Source organism: Channa argus, chromosome 14 (genome assembly GCF_033026475.1).
Source record: "Channa argus isolate prfri chromosome 14, Channa argus male v1.0, whole genome shotgun sequence".
In the NCBI taxonomy this organism is placed as follows: Eukaryota; Metazoa; Chordata; class Actinopteri; order Anabantiformes; family Channidae; genus Channa; species Channa argus.
This window is the reverse complement of record NC_090210.1, coordinates 23011349-23025881: the sequence shown is the minus strand read 5'-3', so window position 1 is coordinate 23025881 and position 14533 is coordinate 23011349. Positions and strand designations below refer to the sequence as shown.

At 40.3% G+C, this 14533-nt stretch overlaps 1 protein-coding gene across 2 annotated transcripts in view; it reads right to left on the bottom strand.

Annotated features, from left to right (window-relative positions):
• Positions 1-14533, bottom strand: part of LOC137098885 (receptor-type tyrosine-protein phosphatase N2-like) — a 189526-nt gene that overhangs the window by 136728 nt on the left and 38265 nt on the right. For both annotated transcript variants that reach the window (XM_067475576.1, XM_067475577.1), the window contains 5 exons: positions 11979-12366; positions 10897-11205; positions 10267-10307; positions 8063-8424; positions 107-190 (listed from right to left, as the gene is read on the bottom strand). In XM_067475576.1, the coding sequence (XP_067331677.1) occupies positions 107-190; positions 8063-8424; positions 10267-10307; positions 10897-11205; positions 11979-12366 (1184 nt within the window). The remainder of the gene's footprint in view (positions 1-106; positions 191-8062; positions 8425-10266; positions 10308-10896; positions 11206-11978; positions 12367-14533) is intronic.

Below are 14533 nucleotides of genomic sequence, written 5' to 3'. Positions count from 1 at the left end.
GGAATTTTGAACTAAACACTTTAACTTTGATAGATGTCAACGTAATGTGGCCACTTTTATAGTGACCGATAGATAAAATGAAATTTTAAGTTATACAAGTACATACAAGAGATCAGCAAAGTCAGTCATCTGGAGTTTGGACCTGCGAGCCAGGAGCGCCAACAGGTGCAGGCCTTCGTCCGTCTGGAGCCTACATTTGACGGTGAGGAGGAGGGAGCAGGTGGGAAGAGAGAGTAGAAAAGAGGAGATGGGGTGAGGAGGTCAGGAAAGACAGGAGAAGGTGGAGAGAGAGAGAGACAACAAGAATAGCCATTAGTTGAAAAAGTCTCCAACTTTCTGGGAAACTTAGGATTAGTCACCTTGCTTTTCATTGGACATTTGTAAAATAATAGATTTACATCCATTTGCTTTGCTATAGACTGTGTAACCCACAATTTACTTGGCGTTTCTTCTTTAAATCAAAAAAACCAAATACAAATAAAATCTGTTTCCTATTCAATTACAGTAGTTCATAAAAAGTTAAATTCTGCTACATGACGCCTGCTGAAGTTATTAGGGACAAAAAAAAAATTACGTGAGGGCAGTTTATAGGCTTGTATTAAGTTTTAGTTTTTGTATTTATTACTACAAAACGTAATAGCAAAAAACTACAATTTGTAGAGAAATCATTCAAACTGTGTTTAGAATTTACTCCTACGCTGATTTTTTAATCCTTATAGGTGTAAAATGGCAGATCCTGGGAACCTCAACTAAGAAAAGAAGCAGTAAAAAAAAAAAAAACAGCAAATATGTCCAATGATGAAAGTAATGTGAGCACATACAATATATCTGAGGACATTTTAGAGTAATATCAGGCATGTGAAGAGTGAAGTAAAAGCCCCAAAGAGAAATCAGGAAGAAAATAAGACATTCCAGCCTTTCCTCAAAAGCTCCCAGGTGAGGTCAGACAGGTGTAAAGCAGAGAGGGCGGTGAGGTGAATACTGAAGGAGGTGAGGAAGGTCGAAAGTAGAAATCCTGTTATCAGCACTGCCCACTCCTTAATTTCAAGCTCTTAAGTGTGTGTTGACAGGAAGTGACAAGGTCAGAGCCTTAAACGCCAACTCTGCCAAAGTCCTTTCATTTGGTAAATGACTGTACAGTTTCCCACAATGAGAGTCTGTAGATGTGAGCCACATGGGGCTAAAGGAAAACAACTGCACCTCGACTCCTGATCCACTGCTCTTCTGGTTAAAGCACGTCGTCAAATAATGAAATAAAGGACATTCGTGTTTGCTCAAATTGTAATGAGCATTTGAAAGGAATTTGAATTTGTTCACAAAGCACTTTAACTACTGTAGAAGAAGCCGTACACAGTCTACAAATTACTTCATTCACTACAAAGACATTCAGTGCCAACAGGTTAATGTTTTTAGTTTAGGTCAACGTAACAAGGAAAGCGACTGCTGCGAATACTTAACTAAAGTTGGGTATAGAATAAACAGCCTCAGGGAACAACCAAATTGAACCTTCTAGAGCGAGACGACCGACTGCTTTCCTGAGTCAAAGGTCACGCTGCTGCCAGCGCCTCCTTAGCCGCCAACTGAACAGCGTTTCTACGCCGTTTTTTCCACTGTACACACTACAGTCAAGCTCATGTTTAGACACTTCGGACGCTAAATCGCAGCACAGGGTGCGGTTACAGGTTTGTTTCAACTGAGCCCAGTTCGTTCAACACACGAGCTTTTCACCAAGCTCTGAGAGAACTAGTTTTAATGTTTTACGTTTGTAAAGACGTCAGTTTGCTCATCCAGACATCATTCATGTCCCCTTCTGTCCCTTTCATCCTTTTCCTTGCTTTTTGAATTCTCACTCTTAGTCTTTTAACTTTTTACACTAGTCTTTTGTTGTTCTCTTCCAGAAATGATTTTAAAGCATTAATAGTCACAAAACTAGATGAAAGTTTAAATGGACTTTTACTTTGGATACTTTGTTGAAACTGCATCTGTTAATACTCACATGAGCTTATTTAAAAAAAAAAGAGAGAGAAAGTGGGGGGACTCACATCAGTGGAAAAATTGAGGGACACCAAAATAAATAGTCAATTAAGAAAGTTTAGATACATGCATAGGGCAAGCAGGAGAGAAGTGTGTGTGTGTGTGTGTGTGTGTGTGTGTTCGTTCATGATTAAAGCTCAATATCCCAACTCCAAGCTAATTGCTTTCTATCTGCTGTGGACTCGTTTGACCTCCCTTCAACTCCTTCGGCTGAATTCAAATGCAGAGAGGAGACTCCTCCAGACACCTGCTGGATACACAAGATCTCCTTCAACATCCGTTGCTACCTTCAGATGACTGGCTGCAAAGATAGGGAGGATAACTGAAAGACATGTTCTCCAAACTGTGGAAATCACTCACTTTAGACACATTTAATTATCAGCTGTTTACTTTCTTTGGTGCTTAGCGATCACTGGATTTCTTTTTGTAATTTTGAGTTACAATTTTGATTAAGCTCCTTAAAAAAAACAAAAAAAAAAACAAACAGCTTTTCTCACAGCAGAACAGTTGACTCTGGTTGAATTGTGGTTAAGAAACTGGATTGCATACGGTGTGTATGAAACGTAACTGACAGCCGGTGATTATCCTGCCACTTCCTGAGCATGGAGAGCAGACCGCAGCTTCAACAGCCCACAGTATGAGTCAGTCCTCCACAACACAGAGCAGCTGCTTCAGATCTGACACCCGTGATCACGCTGTCTGCCTGCAGATCCTGAATGCAGATAGCTGCACCAGGGGACCTCACAGCAGCTAGTACACTAGCTCTGCAGCATACAGTACCATTGGCTTTTGATCCTTCTACAACAGCAGGATTTTTTTTCCCCCTCAAACAGTAGCTGCTGCTGAATTATAGCCTACATCATTTTCAGCAGTATGTTCTGTCCAGTATATCACCTATATAGCCATGTCAGTCCCGAATGTCTGATTTTACATAGAACCGCCTGGTTTCACCAGCTAAATCATTAGTATAACCCATTATTCAAAGATCAGCAGGTTTCGGCTGGTCCCTTTAGACGTCGCCACAGCGAAACATGTTCCACACGTTGATTTGGCGTGTGTTTTTACACCAGATGCCCTTACTGCAACAACCCTTCCATTTTTAATCCAGGCTCCAGGCTGGGCTGCTCTACCCAATGCTCTACCACTGAGCCACCAGGCCCCCCGTCAGCCCATTATTAATACTGTTAATAAAATCAATCTGTCTGCGGGGGAGATGACATCACTCTCTCCCCCCAGTCCAAATTTTGTTTGCCAAGTTCTTATTTTGACACTTCCCATTCAGTAACAATACTGCAACCACAGATCATCAACACTTTATCACCAAGGTAAAATGACTACCACTTGTGGACCAAAAGGTTTTTGCTTCTTCATCAACATGGTTCATCCAATGATTGATGTACAACTCATGAATGGGGGGGATTTTTCACTAATTCACTACCGATAGTGCCATGAGTGAAATGAAGCATTCTGCAATACAAAGACTGACTTCTGATGGATAGTACACACACACACACACACAAGGATCAAAATAACACTAATGCAGTTGATTTAAAGTTATGAAATCAAATATAAAACCAGTTGATCTTTATTTTTCTTCAAGCCTGCTCCCAAGAATTCCCCTGAAGACGACCATGTGTAGGGATAGATTTGTAAGAGCAGAGTTCGAGCACCAGAAAATACATATCTGTGAGCGCAATGGCTGATTAGAGCGAGCAGGAAAAACAGCTGGAGAAGACAGGAAAGGTTGGGGTCTCAAGTGATGATTCGGTTTTAGTCAGACGCTTGACTAACAAGACTCCACTATACCTTGGTATTTAAGGCTTCGAAGGATTTGACTTATTAAATGATCGTATTTTTTCTAGATATTGAGAAGCTTTGTTTTTGAGACATAATTTGGTGATCAACAGAGAAAATAGAAAACCTGCAAACCTATAGGACACACAGCAGACCAGCACAGGCCAGAGCAGGCAGTGGCCCTCATACAAGAGTGGTGTTCTGTAAAATGCAACACCACTGGAACAGTAATACAGTTTGGATTAAAGGATTAGTTGACGACACCCACATAAAAATGCTTGTGAATGCATTTGTGTTGCAAAAGCATAAATCACCCCATGGCCGCTGCGCCGCATTTGGCCATGAAGCCCCCTTGATTTGTCAGACTTGTATGGCCAAGGTGGCAGGTGAATAACCTCAGCTCTCAACAGCAGTGTAGAGCTGGTCACTCACTCAAAGTGTGTGTTTCAGGAGGAGGCAGTAAAAAGCGTACACAGGCCTGGACTAAGGGTGAAAAAAGCATGAGGCACTACACGAGGAGTGGACCTGGTTTAGCCGAGAAAATGTATTCAATGGGCATCATCTGCCGTCATTGCTTCCTTGCTCCAGCTCCTGACACCCACTCACTCACTGACGGACAAATCCACAACTGTACAGTTTTATTCTCGGTAAGTCAAAATATGGATTCCTCTGGAGAATCACACACTTTAAGTTGATTATCAGGGTTTGTTTTTAGTTTTGCCGTTACTGCAAGACGTTTCTAATCATCAAAATGCATTAAAAAAAAACTGGTGCGCTAAAAATGCTATAATATTAGCTGAAAAACCTTAATCTTTATGGATGAGGTAATTAAACAAAACCTAATTTAAGTAATAAAATGTTTAACAAGCAGCCATTATAGCTACATTTGCTTTTAGAGATGCTGGTCACTGTACTCATGGAGATGCCATAAGCTGTGTGAGAGTAATGCAGTAAAAAAAAATAATATAAATATCATGGTAATATAACACATTGCCTTAGCTGAGCTAGCTGAACAGGAACAGGCCCTTATTGTCTGCAAATCAAACTGGTTTAGGCTCAGACAATTCATAAGACAATTGTTGCAAAGCCTGGTTTGGAAGATAAGCGCACACGCAGTTCCATGTTTATCTGGCAGAACCATAAACATACGGTAAATTAATGCATTTATAAAATTACATTAAAGTACTTAGGGCAAATAATTAAAAACAAAATATTGTCACCTCCAAACCTCTACAGGGCCGTTTCACCTAAAGAACCAGAGCATCTGTTGAGCCTTCCTGGTTCTTCAATTTGTGAATGAAAATGTGTTTGATAAGCACCTAATACATGGTTTTGATGCAAAAGCCAATAGGAAACCAGGGTAGAAACTGAATTAAAATCAGATTAGAGCCAAATGCAGTTTTGCAGATTTTGAAAACCTTTGATTTTTGCACTTTTTAAATAAGTGTTTAAGATCACAAAAGCCAGTGTGCCTTATGATTTCTATCAGCTGTGTGGGAGGGAAAGCATTTAAAGGTTAGAGGATGACTAAAAATTGTGGGCCTCTGCGGCTACATGAAAGAGAGTGTGTTTGAGAGCAGGTGTTTTCCTCCAGCTGTGATGAATCCCCCCACTTCCACTTCCTCCTCCCTCTCCTCATTCACCACAGGAGGTGGCTGCTGGTAGGTTCCTGCCATCAGCCTTCACCTCTGCCATGTAGCCAAAATGTCAGAGCGTTGCATCTAATCTTATTACGCCTGTAGCCCTGTGCAGATGCTCAGTTCTATTTCTATCACCACAGCGCTGTGTTTGAGAAGGATACTATGATTCAGCACAAAGTCGATTAAAACACATCTGTCTTCTGACGAGGAGCATCAGTATGTACAGCCAGCACCATCTCAAATGCACTAGCGATCAGAAATATCTATCAAAAGCGTTAACGTATGAGTGGATGAATCATTCAGTAAACTATAAAGCTAATACAATTATGGGCTATTGTAAATATTTAGTGATGACTCTCACAACTGAAAGCTACATGTGAAGCTAATAACTGATGTGATTGTGGTTTTATGGACAGTGATAAACCAGATTTAACCAGATGGCTGGCCCCAGTACCTTCCGGAACAACTGTCCTCACTGACACTAACACATTAAATCTTAACCGTCAATGGATATTTTGACTTTAAAAGAAATGCCGATTAGGATTTATTTATGTCCTTTCACTGGAGGAGTTTCTCAGTTGGAACCAGAGGAATATTTTAATAGGGAAGTCTGAGGGACATTTACAAGCATTAATGTACATTTGCAACCTAAACTCAAGCCAAAGAAGTTGAAAATTGGTGAAGTTGCCCTTTAAGCCAAAAATGAGTCTGTTCTACTCACATTTTTTGAGTGGTCAGCCTGGATTCACCCATTTGTTAATGCTATAGACCTCTGTTTTCCAAAAACTATTGGAACCAATCAGCCAGACACACCATTTTGCAGGATGGTGTTTCTTGATTTTGAAAAAAAAAAACAAAAAAACAAAAAAAAAAAAGACCCTTGGTCTTTGGTGCCATGTTTGTTAAAAATAGGGTCACTGGTTTTAAAATAAAGTAATGTTTCATCCAGTAGAGCAGATGTGTTCAACGGTATTTGGACAACAGAGATCTATGGAAGCAATGGACGAGTATATTCAGGCTGCAACTACCCCAACATTGATCCAGAAAAAAAAGAAAGAAAGTGACCAAAGTTACTCCAACCTGTAGGTTCACAGGTGTAACCAAAACCAATTAAAAATATTAAGAGATTTACATAGTGAAACTGTTCCACCACAAAAGAAGCTCTGTATTAAAATAAACCGGGAGGGATGAGTCTTTTTTTTTTAAAGGGTATTTTTTCATTTTTCCAAGGGTCAAGAACAACTTTGGTGTCCTTTTGAAGATCAGCAATCTCGCAGAAATGTCAAGAGACCCAGTGTAAAGTCACCGTGAAAGGATAGAGTGCACTGAAGACTTATTACATCTGCAGTGAAAACTAAGCCTTCCAGCTGTTCACCCATAATCAGAGCAACACTCTGAATTTCAGAAACAGACGGTCTGCAGTTTTAACTTGTGTGTACACAAAGCGCACACACACATACACACAGTGTAGGCCGAGCCCACTGGGAGAAAACTGGGCTTCAGTGTCTTGCCAGAGAACACTGACACTTGGACAGGAGCAGCTGTGGATCAAGCAGGTGAACCCGGGATTGGCGACTGACTTCTCCACCAACTCAAATTCAGCTGCTCGTAAACTGGTAAAGTTGTGCCTTGATGTAAAATGTATTGTCAGAGGTGCTTTATTCCTTCCTGTAATTTTCTGCAGAATGGATATGTTCCTTAATTTATAAATATGAAAGGTAACTTATTTGCTTCACAGCGACACCACAACTTCTGTTTTTGAAATACATGGTGTTTTCTTTAATGGATGACTCATACATCCCGCAGTACTGAACACAGCTTTTGAAGACCACCACAACCACAAATAAGCTTCTATTTAATGGTGGAATGGATCTTCTGGTAATGAAATAGTGGTTCAAGAGACGAATCCTCATACCAGGTCTGCAAAGACCCCAAAAGCCCATTGAGCTGGTGAACAACATTTGGTGTAACCTCAGCAAAGGTATTTTTCCTGTATGAAGTAACAATTGGGGCTGTGAATGACAAACAGCGTGGACAGATGGAAAGGAAACGATGTGGCGCAAAGGCCTTTAGCCACAATTGCACCTACTGCAGCAACAAGATCTGTAAAGTAGGTCAGTGAAGATTCTCAGTAATCTGATCTTCGGATCTGCAAAGTAGCTTTAAATCCAAACACGGGAAGCATTTTCAGAATGCTTTCGATTTCAAACTGAAGAGCAGAGAAATCAGTTTGAAAATAAATCTGCCCCCATGTGAGTAAAATGGCCTGCACCTGTCACATGATGCAAAATGGGAAACCGATTTTTTTCTTTGAGAGCAGCAACAAAGAAACAGATGTTCTGACTGTTAACTGACTTGTTCACAATAAAAGTAAAAAATAAATAAATAAAAATATCATATGAATATGCCCAGCTACAGAAAGACGATACAACAGAAAAGTGGACAATGACACTGACTGATACATTAAGATTATACATTTCTAAAGTAATTATTTGATAAACTTGAAATGATGGCCTCTTTAAGGATCCATTATCAAACATGTCTTTGCATTTTGCTTATTTTCTTTAAAAATGTTTCTTGGAGTTTGTACTCACTCTTTGTCCGTAATGACGTAGCCAAAGACGTCCTCGTCAGCGTCCTTCTTGCTGGCTTTGACGTCCAGCTGAAGATCGGGAACATGCATCGTCTTCTTGTGCGGTTCCTCATACACAAGTGAAGCCGGCGGGGGCGCCACCTCCTTGACCCAACCTTCAACCTCCGACACCTCCTCAACAGACTGGGTGGCATCCTTCTTCTGCACAGTCCCTCCTGCCCCACTGGTCCGACTCTGGACGTTTTCCAGGCCCACTTGTTGGCCACTGGGGACGTCGTTTTGATTTATTGCCGAAGGAGAGGAACCGAAGGAAGTCTGGTCCAGGTAGGCGAGGAGTTTGCTGAAGAGGTTTCCTGTGTCAGGCTGAAAAAGAGAAATATTTATAGGGAGAACAAAAAGAACTGCTGAGGTCCACGTGTACATTTTATTAGTTCTGCTTGATTAGAACCCCTCTCAGGACTGGTTGGTTGCGCTTGATTAATCCACTTGTTACACCTGTTAAGGTGAAAATCTTGACATCACAATCCGCCATTATACTACAATTGTGAAAGTATAAGTCAAAAAACATTTTTCAATCTTTGTAAAACAATGGCTGCTCTGTTCTTCCCCTAAATATTTAAAGCTTCAAAAAGTATGTAAGGGATTCAAAATGGCCACGATGTCCTGAAGCTATGTATGTTTTACTGTTGTTCAGTTCCCAATTTTTTCAGTTAATGCTAAGAATTAGTAAGAATCTTTTCAATCTGTGAAAATCTATATTAATTAGCATATTTATTGGTTTTAACACATATGGATAAGAGTCTAAAAACATGGACATTGTAGTCGGCAGACATGTGAGAGACTAATTAGATAGAGGTAAATCTCTATACTGACATCAGACGAAAGTAATGAGGCTTTGTTCAATCAAGATCTTTTGTCTAAACTGCTGAAAGTGAACTCGTGGGAGTTTTCCCGTCGGTGATGTCAGTGTGTCGGCGATCTACAGCTGCAAGCATGAAGAAATAATTGCCTTGAATCAAAAGGCACAGCCAACCTGTCGGAGTTTATACAGAATGTGACTATAATGTGCTATTATTCCTCTGCCGCTAGCTTCGGGGTAATTGCTTGTCTTGTCAAGATCCAAAAGCCAACATAAGCTATGTGAGCCAAAAACTTATTAAACTTGTTCCATTAGCACAAACCAAATGTAATTGTCTACAATTTCAAATTGTTTTTTGGGACCTCTATAAAACACCGTTGGCAGTTCACAGTGTACACACAGATAAAACTACTGCAACACTCCTGCAATAAATCATAACATCATGCAGGTGATAATGTTCAGACTGCCTTAGAGAGCTGTTTGCTCAATTACACGATCAATCTAATATGCGATATCTGACAGGTCCGATTTTGTCTGGCCCATTTATATCCGTGAGGCTGGGCTGAAAAACAGAACCACATTTGTGTATTGCAGTACTGCAGCATAAACGTCATCCTCCGTGGCGATAATTCATCTCTCTAAAAGTATTTGAACAAAAGCTGAACATAATCACCACCATGGATGAATATATTGAATCTAGCAGCTATATGAATTACTTTACTATTTCTGGGAAGCTTGTGAATTTTACAACAGGGATCGGTGATGATTATACTGCTTTGTTTTATGAATCTAAATCTAACAAGTAACTATTTTCTGAAATAAAATGTTGGAGTAAAACAACAGTATTTGTTTCTAGTGTGGTGAAGTCAAAATATGAAGTAGGAGAAAATTCTCAAGTAGATAAACCTCAAAAATGTACTCAAATACAGTACTAAGGTAAAAGTTCCTTATCCCAATGGTATTGCGCTAGTGTACTTGAACCATCTCTAATAAGAATTATACATCAGCAGTGATTTGCTGTTTCTTCTCCAAACAGTACATGAATGGAGAGAAAAAAAGTTGGACAAAGAGAAAAGTATTTTGAAAAGTTCCCAAACTTTCTAAAAACCTGCTTTGAGTTACTTTCCGCGTAACCTCAGTGTCACGTCATTGTCTCACAAGAATACTGAGTATCTTGCTACATTCTCAGGACGTTTACTTAATTTTTTTTCTCTGTAGCTGATGTCAAACACAATCAAAATTCTTTTGAAAACTGAAAGCCATGGGATTCATTTCCCTCCTAAGGCAGAATATTACATAATTGGACAAAATGTCAGCAGTTTTCTTACCAAAATCTAAATGCCTACCTTGACCCCCACATTAGGTTCTTCTGTACTCATGTGGCTCTCTGTTGGGAGAAAGAGAGCAAATGTATTTATGCAATTTATTTTTACCAGTGAGATGATAGAAAAAAAAAAAAACTTAATCATATAATCAAACCAAACAGAAGCAGCAGATAACATCGTATCTCTAAGTCGTGGCACAAAGGGCTAAACATCAATTGTGGTGCTCCAAATTTCAAGGACAGTTGGTAATTGCAAAAAATTATCCTTCTTTAATATTTTGCTGCAGTAGTAATTTAGTTTTATTATTCTCTCTTTACTGAGAAAAACAGCAGAAAACCTTAATTAATTGTAAGTCTGCAAGTACTTAAAGGCCCTGATTTGTCCCTGTACCATGTTATTTTTAGCTGTAGGGTCTGCATTTTCAGGCAGAGTGGTCTCCGTGGACATCGGACCATTTAACACGGCTGTTTTTATACAGAGTTATTATTTCTACATTGATTTTCATGTTGCACTCTCGCATGGTGCTATCTGAGAGCTGCTCTGCCGTTTAAACCAACCTACACATTTATGTACATACAACAGACTTGCTTTCCAGCTTTTGCGTAATATTTTAACCGTGTAACATTACAAATTGAATCACTATAAAATTACCTTGAAGTGCTGCAGGCACTATGGGAGTGCTCCCCTGTGGTTTCAGTGTAGGAGCGTTCCCCAGCAGTGTTTCCTCTTCCTCATCTCTGGCAGCCTCCTCTTCTTCCTCCCCACCCATAGGTTCCCCCTCCAGGTCTCTGGGTCCAGGTCTAACCTGAGTCAGGCCCCTGTTTACTCCTTGGTCGTGGTCGACGACCTGCAGAGCATCAGCTATCAGGCTGGACAACTGATCAAGGTCTTTGGGTGTCAGGTTGTCCACATCCATGTGCTGCCTACCAACGTTCTTCAGAACATCCTCGATGAACCTCTCTGCAGCAGACACAAGGTAAGAGGACAGTTATTCTGACACAGTAAGAGACTAACTGGTGAACACAGTGGAGCATGTCAAAGCTAAAGAGTCAATGGTTTTCCTCAGCAGTTGGTAGAGACAAGACAGAGCGAAAAGAACAAATATTTAACTTCCATTCATCAGATAGGCACAAACACGACTACGAGTTTTGGGTTTGAAGTGCTCAGAAAAAGACTCATTTGAAAATTTACATATTAAGTGGACAAACCTTTAAAACCCCAATTCCCAAAAATTTGGGAGGATGTTTACCTTTAATTAATAACAGAATGCATTGACCCATATTTTATTCACAATAGAATATAAACATATCAGATGTTGAAACTGACACATTTTACCATTTCATGGAAAATATTAGCTCGTTTTCTATTTGATGGCAGCAACACGTCTCAAATGTTGGAAGAGGGACAACAGAGGGCTGAAAAAGTAATTGCCGCTAATGGTGAATTTGACAATGGATAAGGTTAATTGCCAACAGGTGCATGAGGTAATGTGGTCGTCCACCAATCCCACAGTTGTTGGTTTGATCCCCGGCTCCCCGGCAGTGACTCAATTAGCTGTGCAACAATATTTAAATGGAATAAATAGTTTTCAGTGCTGTCCTTGTGAATTGAATTTCCAGTAAACTTTCTAATGAAAGGGTTGAGTCCATCAAACAATGACAATTTGGGATGGCTGGATGATGAGATATGCTTGCAAGTGAATGACATGTCCTGTTGCACCTTGAAATACGTACCATCCACAGATGTGAGTGGGTCCTTGACTGGAGACCCTTGAGTTCTTCCCATCTTCAGAAGCCTGGGTTTTGTGCTCTCTTTCTTGAGCCCAGAATTTTCTATTCTGTTGCTGTAATAGGGCCTGAGGCGGGACAAGGGAGCTTTGTGCAGCTCGGGGCTCACCCCCCCGCCACGCATGGACAGATACCTAGAGAGATACCGCCTTAGGGCACCCAGCAGAAGGTCACCCTCAGCCTGCGTGACGAGAAGCTGGTTCGCCAGAGGTCTCTGCTTCTGCAGAGGTTGCAGAGATGAGAGAGGGGAGAAGCTGGAGGCAGATGACTTCTGAGCCAAAGTTGGAGTCTTGGAACGATAGTCTGGAGGCATCCCTGACTGGAAACGCTCACTCTGAACAAATAAGAAAAGGACATTAGCACATTTCCTTATACAACACAATGAAGCTATTCTGAACTCAAACTGAATTCAATGCAATCGTGTGATGATCTGATTTCTTCTTATGAGAGGATATGAAACATTGCCTCTTAAGCTACACTCATCCATGATGACAAAAAAATAACTTATGTCCATTCCAGAAAATGTGAGGGACACAAGAGCATATATACTGTTCAGGGTTGTGGACAGGGACTGGAGCCTATGCCACCTGTCATTGGGCAAGAGGCAGGTCTGCGGTCCATCTCGGAGCCAACACAGAGAAACACACAGACAACCATTCACACATACAGGCAATTTAAGGTCACCGATTAATGTAACATGCACATCTTTGGACGCAACTCATGCAAGCACGGGGAGAAAAGAACTACAGAAACTACCAATCACTCTGCCACCACACTAAGTAATGAAACATTGAAATTAAATTGAGTAAATATTATATTTTCAACATATGAGCCTAGCAAAACAAATACGTATATCAGCTCAGTATATTAAGAGATGAGCTAATTAACTCCTTAAAAAAATCATCCTGGTAAAATCTTCTTTAAAAAGTAACCAATAGATGTATATATTCTCCTAGTTTTATGTTTCTGCTGCAACTGGATCCAAGATATTAACCAAAGGATTCTGAACATAAAGCCCATTTTTGAAAAGCACATTATTAATCCATTTATGCAATCATATTAACATATCCATCAGCTACGATAAAAAAGAAAGTGTCAGCTCCATTAACGCCCACCTAGCAACACAGAACTGGAACTTTCATAACATTACCAACATTGACAGTTTATATGTGGTCATGGTTTTTTTTCCCCTCCCCCCCATTGCCAGTGTCCTTATCTGCATCTTACAGCTGATGCAGTTTATTTAATTCATGCCCTTCAGGACCCCCTTAGTCCTCCTACTCCTTTTGGTTTACACCCAAGAAGTCACAAGCACCAAGCGATGCCTGCAAGCCCCAAATTGTTGCGAACGATACCCCCCAGCAGAATAAAGGCCTCGGCAGAGAAACCAGGCAAACAGAGTTATTAATTAGAGCAATGAACTACTGAACTCTCAGCTGGTATTATTAAGCTCATAACGGTCATGCTGGCAGCAGTCATTGGTTAGGATAGAGAAGCAAGAGCAGACTAACCAGGAACGATGACACTGGATTCCCCATTTTGAAGGTGTATGTTTGATCATTTGAGAGTGTGTACTGCATGTGTGTGCACCTGGAATTAGATTTGGGTTTTTTTAAAGAAGCAGGTGGTTGTAAACAGAGAGTGGTTCCACAAGCAGACGTTGGGATACAAAAAAATATTAAGGCTCAGTGATGTTCAACCACAGTACTTTGTATACTGTCATACATTATGAAACAAATTAATTTACGCAGCAACTGTATGTGCATCAATACATTTGTAATGAGTCACTGTGGAAATGGAATAGCTGCCATAATAATGTTCACAAAATTGCAGCATTCCCATGTAACCCTATGTAATGTGGATCAACTCATGTTACACATTTTCATATCACCTAACTAACAATGACATGTACAGGATTTTCCCCGCGTCACCATATTTCTGATTTCAAAAGGTGTACAGAGACCACAACATATCATCAATAGTTATGGCCAATTCTAAAGTTAAACCAAACTTGGGAGAGTGGTCTGGATTCTGAGTGGTTTTAACTTTGGTATAAAGGATTTAGTTTGTAAAAATTGGGCTGGCAATATTCATCGTTGCCCCTCGTGACATTCAACTTTTCAATTCAATTCAACTTTATTTATATAGCGCCAATTTACAACAAAGTCATCTCAAGGCACTTTACAGAATAAAGTCCAGACTACACAAGTATGTAGAAGCAACCCAACAAATCCCCCTTGAGCAAGCCCTAGGCAACAGTGGAGAGGAAAAACTCCCTTTAATGGGAGAAACCTCCAGCAGAACCAGGCTCAGGGTGGGCGGCCATCTGCCTTGACCGGTTGGGGTGAGTGGAAAGTGGAGAAAGAAAAGAAAAGAGCAACGAAAAGCAACAACGAAAAGCAACAACAAAACAACAAAAAAGCAACAACAAAACAACAAAAAGCAACAACAAAAAGCAACAACAAAACAACAAGAAAAGCAACAACAAAACAACAAAAAAG